Source organism: Hemicordylus capensis, chromosome 4, assembly GCF_027244095.1.
Source record: "Hemicordylus capensis ecotype Gifberg chromosome 4, rHemCap1.1.pri, whole genome shotgun sequence".
Classification (NCBI taxonomy): Eukaryota; Metazoa; Chordata; class Lepidosauria; order Squamata; family Cordylidae; genus Hemicordylus; species Hemicordylus capensis.
Genome location: NC_069660.1, coordinates 48,951,442 through 48,968,114, shown reverse-complemented (window position 1 = coordinate 48,968,114; position 16,673 = coordinate 48,951,442). Strand labels below are relative to the sequence as shown.

Genomic DNA, 16,673 nt, shown 5'->3' with positions numbered 1-16,673 from the left:
AAATGGAAGTCCTGCCCAAATGAAGAGAACAGAAAGGAAAATAAACTCTGGCAAAAGAAATGCAAGGAGACAAGAAGGGATGCAAAAAGAGAGTTTGAGGAACATATAGCTAGGAGTGTCATGTGGAATAACAAACACTTCTTTAAATATATCAGAAGCAGAAAACCTGCCAGGGAGGCAGTTGGACCCTTAAATGATGAGGGCATGAAAGGGATTATTAAGGAGGATGAGGTTGCAGAGAAGCTGAATATATTCTTTGCATCTGTCTTCAAGGTGGAGGATACTGACCATATACCCACTCTAGAACTCGGCTTCTCAGGCTTGGAGGCTGAAGAACTAAGAAATTACAGACCGGTTAGCTTAACTTCTGTGCTGGGTAAATTGATTAAAGTATACTTCTAATAGAAGAACAGGCCTTGCTGAAGGAGAACCAGCACGGCTTTTGCAATGGCAAATCTTGCCTCACTAACCTTTTGGAGTTCTTTGAAAGTGTCAGCATGCATGTGGATAAAGGTGATCTGGTCGACACAGTATACTTGGACTTACAAAAAGCTTTTGACAAAGTTTTCCACCAAAGGCTCTTGAGTAATCTTAGCAGTCATGGGATAAGGGGACAGGTTCATTTATGGATTGATAACTTGTTGAAGGACAGGAAATAGAGGATAGGAATAAATGGACAGTTTTCACTTGGAAGTAAGAAGTAGGGTCCCCCAGGGTTTGGTACTGGGACCACTGCTCTTTAACTTGTTCATAAATGATCTAGAAGTTTGGGTAACCAGTGAAGTGGCCAAATTTGCAGATGACAGTAAACTATTTAGGGTAGTGAAATCCAAAGCAGATTGTGAGGAGCTCCAAAATCTCTCCAAACTGGGTGAGTGAGCACCAAAATGGAAAATGCAGTTTGTTTAACATATTTTTATACTGCCCCAAACTTGCATCTCTGGGCAGTTTACAAAAAAGCAAAATAAATGACAACAGAAAAGTTAAAGCATTAGTTAAAACAATATAAATAACAGAAAGAGTTAAAACATTACAACAATTTAAAATTTTTAAAACAATATTTTAAAACAATATTTTAAAACAATTAAAACAATCTATATATTTAATTCTCTGAAACGTACCCGTGGCTAATCCCATGTGTGGCAGCTCCTGTAGGGGTTCAAAAGCAGCTGCTAGATAACCACGGGCATGGGCAAGAAAATGGCGGTGGCGGAAGCTGGCTGGCTGGTGGCGAAAGAACGGTGGCGAATGGCTGCCACCACTGCCAGGCAAAGAAAGCGGCTGGTGGGTAGGCAAAAAAACTACGAGGCTGGGTGGGTGGCGGAAAGGGTGGCACAGTCCTTCTCCGACCTGCCTGCCAGCCAAAATGAAAAATGGCCTGGCCTGCCGGGTGGAAGAAAGTGGCCAGCCAGCCGTTAGGCGAAACCAGCAGGCGGCTGGTGGAGAGGGCAGCACTGTCCCTCTCCGGCCTGCCTGCGGCCAAAATAAAGAATGGCCTGGCCACTGGGAAAAGCAGCTGGGATGAGAAATGGGGTGGGGCGGGAGAATGAAATGTGGTGGGGGAGGACAAAATGGGGCTGGGGGGGAGAATGAAATAGGGCTGGAGGGAGAGACAGGGAGAACTAGGGGCTCAGATGCTCTGTGCAAAGTCAGCTAGTATTTAATTAAAAGCCTGGGTGAACAGATGCATCTTTAGAAACTTTTTAAAAGTCTTTCAGTGTAAGAAAGTGTAAAGTGATGCATACTGGGCCAAAAATCCCCAATTTTACACATACACTGGTGGGTTCTGAGCTGTTGGTGACTGACCAGGAGAGAGATCTTGGGGTCGTGGTGGACAGCTCCTTGAAAATATCGACTCAGTGCATGGCAGCTGTGAAAAAGACAAATTCCATGCTAGGGATCATTAGGAAGGGGATTGAAAATAAAAATGCTAATATTATAATGCACTAATACAAATTTATGGTGCACCCACATTTGGAGTACTGAGTACAGTTCTGGTCATCATATCTTAAGAAGGAGATTGTAGAACAGGGAAAAGTGCCGAAGAGGACAACTAAGATGATCAGGGGCCTAGATCACCTTCCTAATAAGGCAAAGCTACAGCATCTGGGGCTCTTTTCCTTGGAAAAGAGGAGACTATGTAGGGACATGATTGAAGTGTATAGAATTATGCATAGAGAGAATGGTTAGAGAGACATTTTCTCCTTCTCGTATAACACTAGAACCAGGGATCATCCCATGAAACTGACGGTCGGGAAATTTAGGACCAACAAAAGGAAGTACTTTTTCACACAGCCCATAATTAATCTATGGAATTCACTACCATAGGATGTGGTGATGGCCACTAGCTTGGATGGCTTTAAAAGAAGCTTAGACAAATTCATAGAGAACAGGTCTATCAGTGGCTACTAGTCTGGTGGCTGTGGGCCGCCTCCAGCCTCAGAGGCATGATGCCTCTAAATACCGGTTTCAGGGCAGCAACAGCAGAAGAGAGGACATGCCCTCAGCTCTTGCCTGTGGGCTTCTCAGAGGCATCTGGTGGGCCACTGTGTGAAACAGGTTGTTGCACTAGATAGGCCTTAGGCCTGATCCAGCAGGGCTGTTCTTATGTTCTTAAGGCCAGTTGCTCTCCCTTTGTAAAATATCACCACTTTGAAAGGTGCCTGTTTGGCTTGGTATCTGGAGTTTGAATGTTTAATAATGATCACACATTTGATCTTCAAATCAGTTAAATGTCAATAGAAAAATGTCTTAGTTGACTCCTGACATTCCAGACTAACTGACATCTCCCCTCTGTTCTAATGAAAAAGAGAGAGAAAAGATTAACACTTTCCCCAGTTGCCTAGTAGGATGTCCAGAGGTTATGAGCATATGGTATTATGAACATATGAAACTTCCTAAGGAACATAGGAAGCTGCCATATGCTGAGTCAGACCATTGGTCCATCTAGTTCAGTATTGTCTACACAGACTGGCAACGGCTTCTCCAAGGTTGCAGGCAAGAATCTCTCTCAGCCATATCTTGGAGAAGCCAGGGAGGGAACTTGGAACCTTCTCTGCTCAGAGCAACTCCATCCTGTAAGGGGAATATCTTACAGTGTTCATGCATGTAGTCTCCCATTCAAATGCAACCAGGGTGGCCCCTGCTTAGCAAAAGGGACAAGTCATGCTTGCTACCACCAGACCAGCTCTCCTCCCTAGACCTGCCTTACATTGAGTCAGACTGGTTCATATTGTCCAGGATTGTCTGAAGTGACTGGCAGCCGGCTCTCCAGGGTTTCCTTTCTCAGCCTACCTGGAGATACCAGCAATTGAACCTGGGAGTTTCTGCATGTAAAATGTTCTTTGTTCTATATGTTAATTAACTTGAATTCATTAACATAAATGCAAGTGCTTTGCATTTTGTTAATGAATGGAGGTGGGGAGCGGTGTGGATTAGAAATTCCTAATGCAGAAAACCAGCTTCTTTTCTGCAGGTTTATGGAGGAATATACCATAGCTTTCATGAAGAAGAAGTAGCCTAGATGTATTTTCTCTCCATAACAGCATAGTGTTGAAAAGCCAAAGTTATTTGAAGGAATCATGCAGGACATGCTGTAAAGGTAAAGTGTGTCGTCAGGTCGATTTCGACTCCTGGTGCCCACAGAGTCCTGTGGTTTTCTTTTGGTAGAATACAGGAGGGGTTTACCATTGCCTCCTCCTGTGCAGTCTGAGATGATGCCTTTCAGCATCTTCCTATATCACTGCTGCCCGATAAGTACCAGCAGGGATTCGAACCAGCAACCTTCTGCTTGTTAGTCAAGTATTTCATGCTGTACTTCCAAATAAACGAAGATTTTATTGTTAGAAACATTTTATCCTGTTCCCAGGACTTAATACTATAATCCTAGGCAGTTGGGGGTGCAGATACAAATATTTATCTCTGGTTTTTTTTCCCCCTTTGCAGGAGAGCCTAGTGATTGACAGGCCCCGTGTTCGCAAGCAGACCAAACATTACAATTCCTTTGAGGAAGATGAACTTATGGAGTTCTCTGAGCTAGATAGCGACTCTGATGAGCGGCCCACACGTTCAAGGCGTCTCAATGAAAAAACACGTCGCTACTTACGGGCAGAGTGTTTCCGTGTGGAGAAGAACCTGCTTATATTTGGGTGCATCTCTTTGTTATGCCTGTCTTGGGAGCTCAGTCCTGGGTTACCTTAGCATGACTGAAGTTTGTTTAGGTTTAAGCATCTACTAGCTAGTAAGTCATTTCACACGATCAGAAATAGGGTAGGGTAATGTCCTACCCAAGTCCGGGAGCTGTGTGCGGCGCTCCTGTTTTCTGTTCATGCGCAAGTAAAGATACAAGGTAGGAGGCGCTGGTAGAGATTGTCTGCTAAGTGGCAGCTGGGTAGGAGGACAGCTCTACCTACCGAATAGCTTATTCAGCTGTTGATTAAGATTTATTTATTTATTTATTTATTTATTTATTTATAGTTGACTTTCAAAACTCATCCCAAGGTGGATTAGAAAAGTTAAAATACCATTAAGCTCCATAAAAATCATATTAAAACCAATTAAAAATGAAAAGTCCTCCTGCTCAGCTGCCATTTAATAGATGATCACTGTGGTGTCTCCTACTTCGTTTTTAACTCACACTTGAACAGAAAATGAGAGCATGCACAGCTCCCTAACTTGAGTAGGATGCTTCTCCTACCCTATTTATCATCGTGTGAATGAGCCTTGAGAATGTCCTGAATTAGCAATCTTTGATCCAAGTATTCCCACTGTCCTAGTATTCCCGCTGTCCAGTCCTGTTCCCAACTGTCCTGTCTTTCCCAAATGCCACTAACTATTGCATTTTGTGTGATTGCTAGAGTGAAATTTGTGGGTGAACAATTATTTATGTGGCCAGAGCCCAGAATTGACAATCTAGGTCGCCATGGCTTTGTTCCTGCCTCTTTCACCAGTGATCTTCACTTATTTCACCAGTTTTCACCTCTTAGTCTCTCTGTTTGTGAATATCTCACACATTTTTCCTGTTTTCACTGATAGATTCTTGGTTGGGTGCAGAGTGTGAAAGTGCTGGAGAAAATCACAGAGTTTTAATTAGTATTTATGATACATCTCTGTTTTTCAAGCTGGGGACGGTGGAAAGACATCTTGACCCATGGCCGGTTTAAATGGCATCTCAATGAAAAAGATATGGAAATGATTTGTCGAGCACTCCTGGTCTACTGTGTCAGACATTATAAGGGAGATGAGAAGATTAAGAGCTTTATCTGGGATTTGATTACTCCGACAAAGGATGGACAGAACCAGGCCCTGCAGAACCATTCAGGTACAGCTGCCAGCTTGTTGTCTGATTGCAGCAAATAACTCCAGCCCTGTGTCAGCTATACTGGCAAAGCTTTCCCCCCGCCAGAACTCAGTTTAAAGTTCTGTTTTTAGCCTGAAAAGCCCTGAATGGCCTAGGATCAAGTTATCTCAAGCCTGAATATTTATTAAGATCTACATCAGAGGCCCTAATCTCTGTTCTGTTTCATAAGAAACCAGAGAAATGAAAACAAGACAGTATATTTTCAGAAGTGGCACCAAAATTGTGGATATTATTCCTGTGGAGATCTGTCTGGTTTCTTCATTGGGCCATTTCAGATGTTCATGCAGAACCACAGTTAAATCTTGGTGCCGAATTGTGTCCTCGAACCTCAGGAGTGTGAACTCTCCCTTCCCTTGCCTTCACAAGCCTTGGAAGAATTATATTTCCAATTGCTGTTAAAATGAACTAAGATTAATCAGACATCTGAATCCAAGGCTTGAAGTGAATTTCAAATCAGTTTATTTCAAGACAATTCATTAGAATAAATCTAGATTGCTTCATTCAGATATCATGACCGATCTTGGTCTGTTTTTAACCACAGTGGGAAGGAGAATTCTTCCGAATTTTGCACATGCAGGGGAGCAGGGCGTGTGTGCTCCCAAGGTCTGGGGATGGTGCATGGAAGAAAGATTTGACCATGATTCCATGTGATGACCGAACCTGCCCATTTTGTGTACTTTGGTATTTGTTGAACACTTTTTTATTTGAACAAGGTTTTCATGTTCGATGCTGCTGCTTTTAAAATTTGCTTTAAAATTATCTTTATCAATGCTATAATCATATTTGATTTCTTAAAGCTTTGTTGTACAAGTTTTATTTATGTTATATAATCACTTTGAGTGTTCATGAACAGAAAGGCAGGGTAGAAATAAATAACATATTTCTTTGAAATTCAGGAAGAAGGATCTAACCAGCCTTTGTTGGACTGAATAGGCTTTCTGGAAAAAAAATTATTGTATTGCATGATGGGGCCTTCAGAAGTGCCCTGGAACTTCTGTAGACAAGTTGCTTGTCTACTTGCATTCAGACTACCTAATGTGGGTGATAGAACCTGGGATGATAGATCCACTATCTGCTCTCTTCTTTGTATGTGATGGGCAATTAAAAAGAAGGGTCTGTCCTCTTTATGCCCTGGCAGCTCACTGAGTTCTATCCTACTCTTTCCTGTCATATTTACAAGTATGTAGAGCCGTCCTGAGCCTGCAGTGCTGTTCACATGCTACCCTTTGCCTGTTGCAGGCTTATCAGCCCCAGTGCCAAGGGGGAGGAAGGGGAAGAAAACTAAGAACCAGATGCTGCTCCCTGAGATCAAGAATGCAGATTGGCTCACCACCTGCAATCCTGAGATCGTCCTCCATGACGACAGCTACAAAAAGCACCTAAAGCAACATTGTAACAAGTGAGAGAATGGGATCTGGATAGATGACTCCAGAATCCAGTCCTGTTTGATCTGTGAAGAGTTGGTGCATTTACTCCATAAGATGCCTTGAGTCCACTGGGGACTCAATCTGGTTTTAGCAATCCTGGCATTTCTGCTGGATTCCTAGGTTATATTTTCTATGCCTTTTTTGCTTGCATCACATTATTTATTTATCATTGTATTTATCGTTTAATTTTTTTATACCACCTTTCATTAAAACAATCTCAAGGTGGTTTACATAGCATTTAAAGCAATGTAAGACAATAAAACAATTACTCAATAAAAATACTAAATTGGAATATAAAAATACAAATCTAATTAAAAGTTTAAATAACATACACAGTAGCACCATAAAATACAGAACAGCAGCAACAAAAACACTCATATAAAAGCCACTCATAAAAATCCAAGATTTCACTGGCTTTCTAAAACCTGTGATGGAGACTGAAGAGCAGATGCCCACTGGGAGAGCATTCCAAAGTTTGGGGATGGTAACATATTAGAGCCCTCTTCAATGACCTAGTGGAGCAGGCTGTCCCTCGGTATCCAGGGCCCAAACCGTTAAGGGCTTTAAAGGTCAAAACCAGCACCTTAAATTGGACCTGGAAACAAATTGGAAGCCAATATAGCTCTTTCAAAATGGGTGTAATATGAGCCCAGTGGTCAGCTCCGGATAAAACTCTAGCTGCTTCATTTTGCACTAGCTGCAGTTTCTGAATATTCTTCAAGGGCAGCCCTATGTAGAGTGTATTACAGTAATCCATCCGTGACGTGACTAAGGTGTGGGTAATTGTGGCCAGATCTGCCTTCTTGAGAAAGGAACACAGCTGGCTCACTAGCCAAAGATATGCAAAGGCACCCCGCCTCTACCTGAGCTTCCAAAAGCAGAGCCAGGTCCAGCAATACCCCCAAGCTGCGCACCTGCTCTTTCAAGGGGAGTGCCACCCCATCCACAACCAGTCGAATCCTCTCATCCTGATTGGTTCTCCTACTGACCAACAGCATCTCTGTCTTGCTCTAATAAACTCAATCTTGGCTTATTAGCCCACATCCAACCCATTACTGCCTTCAGCCCCCAATTCAGGACATCCACTGCCTCCCTAGGAGCAGGTGATAAGGAGAGATAGAGCTGAGTGTCATCTGCATATTGCTGACAACTCAGTCCAAGTCCCTGGATGACCTCTCCTAGTGGTTTCATATAGGTTTTAAACAGTATGGGGGACAAAACCAAACCCTACATGATCCCACAGGCCAGTGGTCAGGGAGCCAAGCAGTTGTCCCCCAGCACCATCTTCTGGAAACCCCCCCCCCCAAGAAAGGACTGAAGCCACTCCAAAGCAGTACCTCCAGTCCCTTTACTCAAGAGGTGGTCCAGAAGGATAGGATGGTGCTGAATGCCACTGAGAGATCTAGCAGAACCAACAGGTCCGCCCCCTGTCAAGCTCCTGTCGTAGGTCATCCACTAGAGCGACCAAGGCAGTTTCAGTCCCATATCCAGAATGGAAGCGAGATTGAAAGGGGTCTAGATTATCTGTATTATCCAAAACCCTCTGCAGCTGAGACACCACCACACACTCTTATTATCTTGCCCCCAAAGGGAATGTTAGAAACAGGTCTGTAGTTGTCCAGGTTGAAGGGATCAAGAGAAGGCTTTTTAATAATGGTCTTACCATCGCCTCCTTGAGGCAAGGTGATATTTTGCCCTCCCTTAATGAAGCACTGATTATAGCCTCCAACCATCTGCCTGTACCCTCCCTTGCAGATTTTATTAGCTATGAAGGGCAAGAGTCAAGAGCGCACAATGTTGCCCGCATGCTGCGCAGGATCTTGTCCACATCCTCAGACTGCACTAACTGAAAAGAATCCCACACAATAGGAACAGATGATACCCGAGGCACATCTGCCAGAACTGCCAAAACCCTGAAGTCCAAATCAGCACAGATGCGAACGACGTTATCTGCAAAGTGGCATGCAAACTGATCACAACAGGCTGTAGATGGCTCCTCCCCATTACCTGGGGGAATGTGTGGAGCAGTGCCTTTGTCGATGTTCTGCACTGAACAGATGCAATGGAGGTGGAGAAAAAGTGTTTCTTTGACATGGTCTCTGAGCTCTTACATGATTGGACTTTGTGCCTGTGCAGAGACCTTGTCGGAATTATCCAAGCTAGTATCTCTTTCTCTTAGCTGGGCAGTAGCTCCTCCTCTTCTTAGTCAGAAGTGCTCCTTCCTTCAGCCTTTCTTCGTCCGTCGACAGAATGATAGCATTTGTGAGTTACTCTAAGCTAAAAAACACACACCTTTATTCTTTCTCTTAAGTCCCATCCCCTGCTACCTCTTATTATTTAGTTCTTTCTTCCTTTTAATTAGCATCTTGCTTTTAACCACCACCACCGTTCCCTCCACCGCCCTGCTGGAGCAGGTGTTTTTTCTCCATTTTATGTTCGCTTATGGCCAGGAAAACTGCTTTTAAGTTTTGTGCCTGTTGCAGGGCCAAACCTCCCTCCACAGACAAACACCATCTTTGTCTTTTTTGCCTCGGCAAGTCACACAGGATGGACACTTGTGCACACTACGCCAAATTTACCAAGCAGGCCAAGGAAAACCAGGCTTCCCGTTTGCGTTAGTGGCTCTGGGAACAAGCTCTCCAGTCTTCTTAAGTGGCCACCTCCTCCACCATCATGCAGGCTGCCACGCCTTTGACCACTCCACCCGTGGACTCACAGCCCCCCCATCGCAACTTCGGGTGCCCATTCGCCCACCCTGCAGCCTACACAGCTTACGGCTCCCCCTGCCTCTGACCCTGCACCCTTGTCCAGTGCTACAGCTCAGTCTATGTCCTCTGCACCCTTGGGCTCAAGTGCCCAGGCTACAGCCCCCCCAAAGAAAAAGACATGAGAGATGACTCTGCCTCTCTCCAAATCTTTAAAGCACAGCGTGCCATCAGTAACAAATTCGACCTCCCTCGAACTAAAAAAGAAGCACAAACTATCACTTCAAATGAAGGCACCTCGCACATAACAATGGGCATCCATGCTTTACGATCCTGAGCTCGAACCGAGACCCTTGAATCCAAGTCCCTTGAACCCAGTGCTGACCATCTCGAACCCAAAGAACTTCTCAGTTCTGTGTTTGGTACCAAGGACCAACAGGATCGATTTTCAGAGCAAGGATATCAGGAAGAGCCAGGAAGCCTATCTGACCAGGAAGCTGCCTTCCAGGAACAACTCCAATACAATGACTTTGAGTCTGAGTTTGAGGCACTACACCCCAACCTGGAGTGCCCACACTCTGTCAGGCCACATTCTTATGCTACCCACCATAAAAGAGAGGACTCCCGCTACATGGATCTCTATTATGACAATTGGGATAAACCCTCAGCCTTCAGGTCATACCATAGCTTCATACCACAGGGAGCCAAATCCTTATGATCCGGCTCCTTGGCACTAAACCTCTCAAGACCAACCTCAGTATACCCCCTGCTACCAGCTGGACCAGTGGGAGCATCACCGTCCTCCAGTGTTCCTTCTAATTTTTTTTAATAGTAAGCGGGGAGAGGTTTGGCAGCATTGCGGCAGTGTGCGTATGTAACACACACACTTTCGCTCTCTCTCTACACACACACACACACACACACACACACACACACACACACACACACACACCACTCTTGCACACAATGGTTTTTCTTTTTTGTGCCATGCAAGGTGCAGCATGCAAATTTTCTAACCTTCCCCCCCCACCCCAAGGATCGAACCCCTCCTCATCTGCTTGGGAAGCTGAGGGATTTGCAGATAGCAATACTAGTTACTAAAGTGGTGGTTCTCTACATTTAGCAGATGGGGAGCAACTGGCCCTATCCAACCCCAGCACTGCATCCTTCCAGTGGCTGTTGCTGGTATCTCCTTTATGTTTCTTTTTAGTTTGTGAAATCTTTGGGGACAGGAGACCATCTTATTTATGTATTTATTTTTCTATGTAAACCGCTTTGAGAATTTTGGTTGAAAAGTGGTATATAAATATTTGTTGTAGTAGTAGTAGTATGGTGGGAGCCACTGCTGCCTCCCATCCTCCCCACGCCCAAACCCCCAGCTCTGGTTTCCGTCTGGGCTGCCAGAGAGGAGGATCTGCCTCCACTGCTTCCCCCCATCCTCCTCTCTCCTTTCCTTCCTCCTGTCCCCCTCTGGCTGCAGATTTCGCGAGATCTGGAAGAGGCCTGGCGGGGGGGGGGAGGGAGGAGGCGGCAGCGGCAACCCGGCTGGGAAAAGCTTGGCAATCTTCCTGGCCGGGGAGTGGGGGGAACAGGGTGGTGGGTGCAGCAGAGACTGCACCCCCACCAGAATCTTCTGCGTGGGGGGCCTGGGATTTGGTTTGTGCACGCACACCTCAGAGGGAACTGTGCCATCCTCCCAGAGACAGATCTCACTCACCTCAGTGTCCGAACCTGAGACCTTTTAACAGGCCTAAACAAGCGAGGCTTCCAACGGCTCCCAAACAACCTCAGCGCCAACAGAAAGGCAAATCTCTAAACTCACCCAGCCATCTTTGCAAGATTTTGCAGGACCGAGTACGCTGCATCCCCATAGCCCCATGGTGACCTAGGCGGACCTGGTTCCCCTGCCTTCTACTCCTTGCAGCAAGCAACCACCGCAGTCTGCCGTTATTTCCTCAGCTCTTCACACAGCAGTCCAGGCAGCTGCTCCAACTGGATCTCTGCAGACTGCACCTCACCGTGTGGTTGATACAAGCCTCTTCCCACAACCTCTGCAGCAGGTCTTGTCAGCAGCCAAAAAACCTGCAACAATAAAATCATATCAGAGTAAGTGGACACACTTTCGTACCTTCCCCCACTCCCACGAGATTAACAGCGAGTAGCTCGCTGTGGAACATGTTTGTACTTGCCTCTTATTGTTGAAAGAATCTGGACTCAAGATGTCTTCCCTATGAGTCTACTTGGCGGCCATTGTCACCAACTCATTGACTCGGCCTATATCCTTCTTCAAGGACCCTATCATCAAGGACTTTCTCAAGGGCATGACCAACCTATATCCTGATCCCCTCATCATGGCCCCCCCTGGGACCTTGCTCTAGTGTTTGCCTGCCTCACGCAACACCCTTTTGAACCAATGCAATCATTATCTCTTGATCTCCTCCCTTGCAAGGTGGCATTCCTCATTGCCATCTTGTCCGCCAGGAGAGTGGGCAAACTGAAGGCACCGAGAGTTGACTCACCATATCTGATCTCCATGAGGACAAAGTAGTGCTCCACCCAGACATTGACTTTCTACCCAAGATTGACTCTTCCTTTCACCGTTCCCAACCTCTTACTTTGCCAGTTTTTTTTTTACTTACCCCATGGACAATGCCCAGTGCTGCCTCCACACTTTGGATGTGCGCAGGGTGCTTGCTTTTTATGTACACAGGGCCGCTGCATGGCACTCCTCTCAATTGCTTTTTGTTACTCACACTGGTGCTAACAGAGGCCAGACTGTTTCCTCTCAGACTCTCTCCAGATGGATAGTCAAGACTATAAAGTTGTGTTATCAGTTGGCTTAAGATGGAAATACCTTTGTCTATAAGGGCTCACTCTACCAGGGCAGTGTCAGCATCTGCAGCCTTTGATAGAGCTATTGCTCTGGACATCATATGCTAGGCAGCTACATGTTCGTCTCCGCACTCCTTTATTCAGCATTACGCCCTAGACATTTGCTCACGCAGGGACACAGACTTCGGTACGGCTGTCCTACAGTCTCTCTTAGCAGGATTCCTGCCTCCAGGTAAGACACTCACAGGGTGCCGCTTGCTGTGTGCTGAATCGTGTAAACCACAGAGACCACATCGAAGAACAACAGGTTGCTTGCCTGTAACTTGGGTTCTTTTAGTGGTTATCTGTGCTCTTACACTCCCACCCAAGTTCTCTAGGTCAACAGACTTAGGGACTGAAGGAGGGAGCACTTGTGACCAGGAAGGGAAGGAGTTATCGCCCAGCTAAGAGAAAGAGAAACTAGCTTAGATAATTCTGATGTCTCTGCACAGGCACAAAGCCCAATCATGTAGGAACACAAATGAGCACAAGAAGAACCCAAGTTAAAGATAAGCAACCTGTCATTCTTTGCCACCCCTACTGCCACAGAGTAGTCCCTAAAATGGGCTCTAGCACATGTTCAGTGGGATTCATCCCGACTCTTCCTCTAGCATTGTTCCAGCCGTTGTCTGAGATGTTTCATTGCTCTAAGCTCCGAGGAAAACCAAAGAGCAGAACAGGCTCCACGAAGCCGGAGGGGGCATTTAGGAACGACTGTGTCAATAGCTCAAGCTATCGCCGCATCTCAAAGATTCACCAGGGCCTCAACAGAGTCATTAGCTCTGGACATGGGAAACTCCCTGAGGGCTGTCTGGAAACTGAGCGGATCTATAAGCCTCCGGTGGGCAGACCATTCAATTTGGCCCACTACCGCTGCAGAGGGTAGATGGAGCAGTCAAACTAAACCCTATCAGATGATGATCTGTCCATGACAATGGAGTTATCTCAAACCCCGCCGCCACCACCTTCCAGGTCATTTATTCTCTGATCAGCAAAAATCAGACCCAGAGTATGTCCTGCCATGTGGGTAGGGCCTGATACCAATTGAGATAGGCCCATGGAGGCCATGGAATCCTGAGACCATGGAATCCTCAAGGGGGGCCTGTGTGGACATTGAAGTCCTCCAAGACAGTAAGCTTGGGGGAACCCAAAGCCACCTCCGAGGCCACCTCTGCCAGCTCAGGTGGAGAGACTGAAGTGCAGCAGGATGGTCATTACACCAACAGAATCCCCAGCCTATCTCAGAGGCCCACTCTCAAGAACAAACACTCAAAATTCTGAGATTGCCTAACTGGGCACTTGGAAAGGGGAACATTCTCATGATAGATGAGCACAATGCCCCTTCCCTGACCCTAAAGGCGGAGCTGCTGCAGGATCAGAAAACCTGGAAGACAGAGCTGAGAGAGACCAACTCCACCCAGCTCATCCAACCAGGTTTTCATCACACATACTAGGTCAACATGCTCATCCACAATCAAATTGTGGATGAGATATGTTTTAGCAATTACTGGCTTAGCATTCAACAGCAGCACCCTAATTATCTGCTCCTTCACGGAATTCCTTCCCTCATGTGTGTTATATTTTTATTCACATATATTGGACAATACTCCATTAACTGCACAGGCTTATTAAGAACAACTGCATTGTTTGTGTGTGTTGGTTTGACTTGCCTGCTTATTATTCCACACTTTCTCAGTGCGTGTATAGCTCAGTGTGTTGATGGGTTTCATGGGACAGCAAGAGTTAGGTGTCACTTAATCAATGCTGCTCATCCACCAACACACATTCTGGTGGGTTCTCTGCTAGAACTGGGATTTGGCCCCAGTGGTCCAGCACTGGGAGTCAATAATAGCAGTCTCTACTGCCTGTAAACAAACCAGAACATCCTGTGGACTTCCAGATTGTCTCTGTGGATCTGGAACTGGGCAGAGTGTTGGAAGCTGAGATTTGCTTTCAGTATCACTTACTGCTTTTTCTTTTGGCAGGGTGCTGTTGCGGGTGCGGATGCTCTACTATTTGAAAGCTGAAGTGCTGGGGGAGGCAGCTGACAAAGCCTTTGAAGGAACCCCTGCCAAGTATGTTGCATCAGCCTTCTATAACTCTATTACAACATCACAAAATGTTTATATGCAAGTTCCTGGTTAATTTGATTCTTTGCAAATAACAAATAGATCTTGATGTCCACAGAATTCATTGAAGACCAAATATGATGGCTTATAGGTAACCATCAACTGGTCACTGAATTAATTTCCACAAAATCTTTCTCAGGAGCCAAATAATGAGTGAAATGTTATTAGCATATATGAATCTGGCATATATTAGTATGTGATTTTAATATTGAGTTCAACAGTTTCTCAGTACTGGTATTATGCTCCACTAACCAAAACCTTTCATTTTAAGAACTCTTATAAAGTACCACCATAGAAGTCTTCCACTAGGAGCCATATTCAAAATTTGAAAGAAGTCATGATTTTTAGAAGAAAAGCTTTTCATGAACTTGGAACCAGCATCAATATTTGGAATTGGCCACGAGATCATTCAAATCTCTAAAAAGTAAACAGAACTTATCACAAATAAAGGACATCAAAAGTAGTGTTGCAGCTAAATAAATAAAGAGACTTTAAAGCAGAAAGAGTGCAATAAATGGGCACTGAAGGCCAACACAAACAATATAATAACTATTTAGAAAAAATCCAAAACTGAAATCTTGAGCCCTAAGTTGTAACACTGAAATCATATATTTGTAACTCCTATCAAAGTATATATTTGTATAGTTATATATAACTATATAAATATAACTCCTATCAAATTAGCACAATCTAAACCTGAAACTGAACTTCAGATTCACTCAAGAGCAAAGAGATTTTTTTAACAATATAATCATATAGAGAAATTAAAGTAAGTTTAACCGAAAGCTAAACTTTGAATATTAAAATATATAAAGGCATAAAGCTTTGCTCAGCCTTAGTTAACAGAAAATAAGCTGTCACTTAAAATAAAAGAAACATATAATTTTTTGTGCTGTGCACAAAAAAATTAATCTCAGTTCCTGTGATCCATATACATGGAACAGAGGATTTCCAGGCTGCAAGCATAATTACAGGGCAATTGGTTAGGACTGAGAATTTGATTATTATTCTTTAAAGAGCTAGAAATTGGACATCAATTGATTCTCAGAAGTTCACAGTTGAATTTTCTCAGAGAGTCACAGCACTTGAGAGAGACAAAATAAGTAAATATTGTTTACTGGAACTACTATCTTCAGTCCTTCACTGGAGCACGTGATATACACTAAGCTGAAAAACAAATTGCAGCTAGTGTCAAGCTGACTGGCTGAGAATAGAAGGTCAGGGAGGATAAATTAAATCATGGAAGTTTCATGTTGAGAAAGCTCAACATTTCTGCCTGTTCATCATATAGATTGGAGGAACTTTGCCTGGCTTGCAGCTTGAGTTAAAAAACTGCAAGATTGCTTATACAGTTCTGGCAGATGCATGACAGGCGAGTCTCTGCTAACTTCCATAGCTTAGAAATGTCATTCTGCAACATGCCAGGTGAAAGAAAACATGGAGCTCCTGGGCCAAGACTTTACAAAATTCCTTAAGCACTGTGTATGTACTGTACAGTAGCCTGGAATTCTGATTTTGAAAAACAAATAGAGCTGCTTGATCACAGATGTTGCATTCTGAGAGCTGTAGGCCGGATTCAGACATAATACGAAACTGGAGTTAAACAGGGCAGAGGTTGGAACTCCAGTACGTTCAAATTCATGAAATTGTGGTTTCGCCGCAAAAGCAACCTCTGGTTTGCCTCGCCAAACTGGTGGGTGGACCACTCTGAAAATGCACGTTCGCATGTGGCACACCTGTTTCAAGATTGTGATGAATTCCCACTGATGTGCTGACAGTTTGCCCACAGTCTGGCCATGGAGGTTGCTGGGATCAGCCTCGGCAGCCAAGCAGCAAGGAGGGGCTCCCTTCTGATGATGATAAATATCTGTGGTGTGATTTACAGTTTCAAATTGAAACTGCCGGTTCGCCAACCTCCATTTTTGTGTTATGTCTGAATCCAGCTGTAGTTTCTTTCAGCTGAGCCAGTATTCTGACTAGAGGGGCAGCTGAAGTTGCCTCTTTAATTTGTCTTGGAAGAGATTTCCTTCAATTTTCTGCAGATGTAAATGTGGCACTGTAGTGAGCAGTATATGATTATACTTGTGATCAAGGTATCCACAGAACAGAGCCTATAAAGCCAAATTAAACCTGAGGAATGTTTAATGCAAAGAGAGTCTATTGAGCCAAACCTGTAGAACCC

The 16,673-nt window shown here is 44.6% G+C and overlaps 1 protein-coding gene across 8 annotated transcripts in view; it reads left to right on the top strand.

Annotated features, from left to right (window-relative positions):
• The window catches only part of CHD6 (chromodomain helicase DNA binding protein 6), a 206,247-nt gene that overhangs the window by 152,213 nt on the left and 37,361 nt on the right, over positions 1–16,673 (top strand). For all 8 annotated transcript variants that reach the window (XM_053245232.1, XM_053245235.1, XM_053245230.1 and 5 more), the window contains 4 exons: positions 3,946–4,148; positions 5,121–5,320; positions 6,599–6,758; positions 14,348–14,437. In XM_053245232.1, coding sequence (XP_053101207.1) covers positions 3,946–4,148; positions 5,121–5,320; positions 6,599–6,758; positions 14,348–14,437 — 653 coding nt within the window. The remainder of the gene's footprint in view (positions 1–3,945; positions 4,149–5,120; positions 5,321–6,598; positions 6,759–14,347; positions 14,438–16,673) is intronic.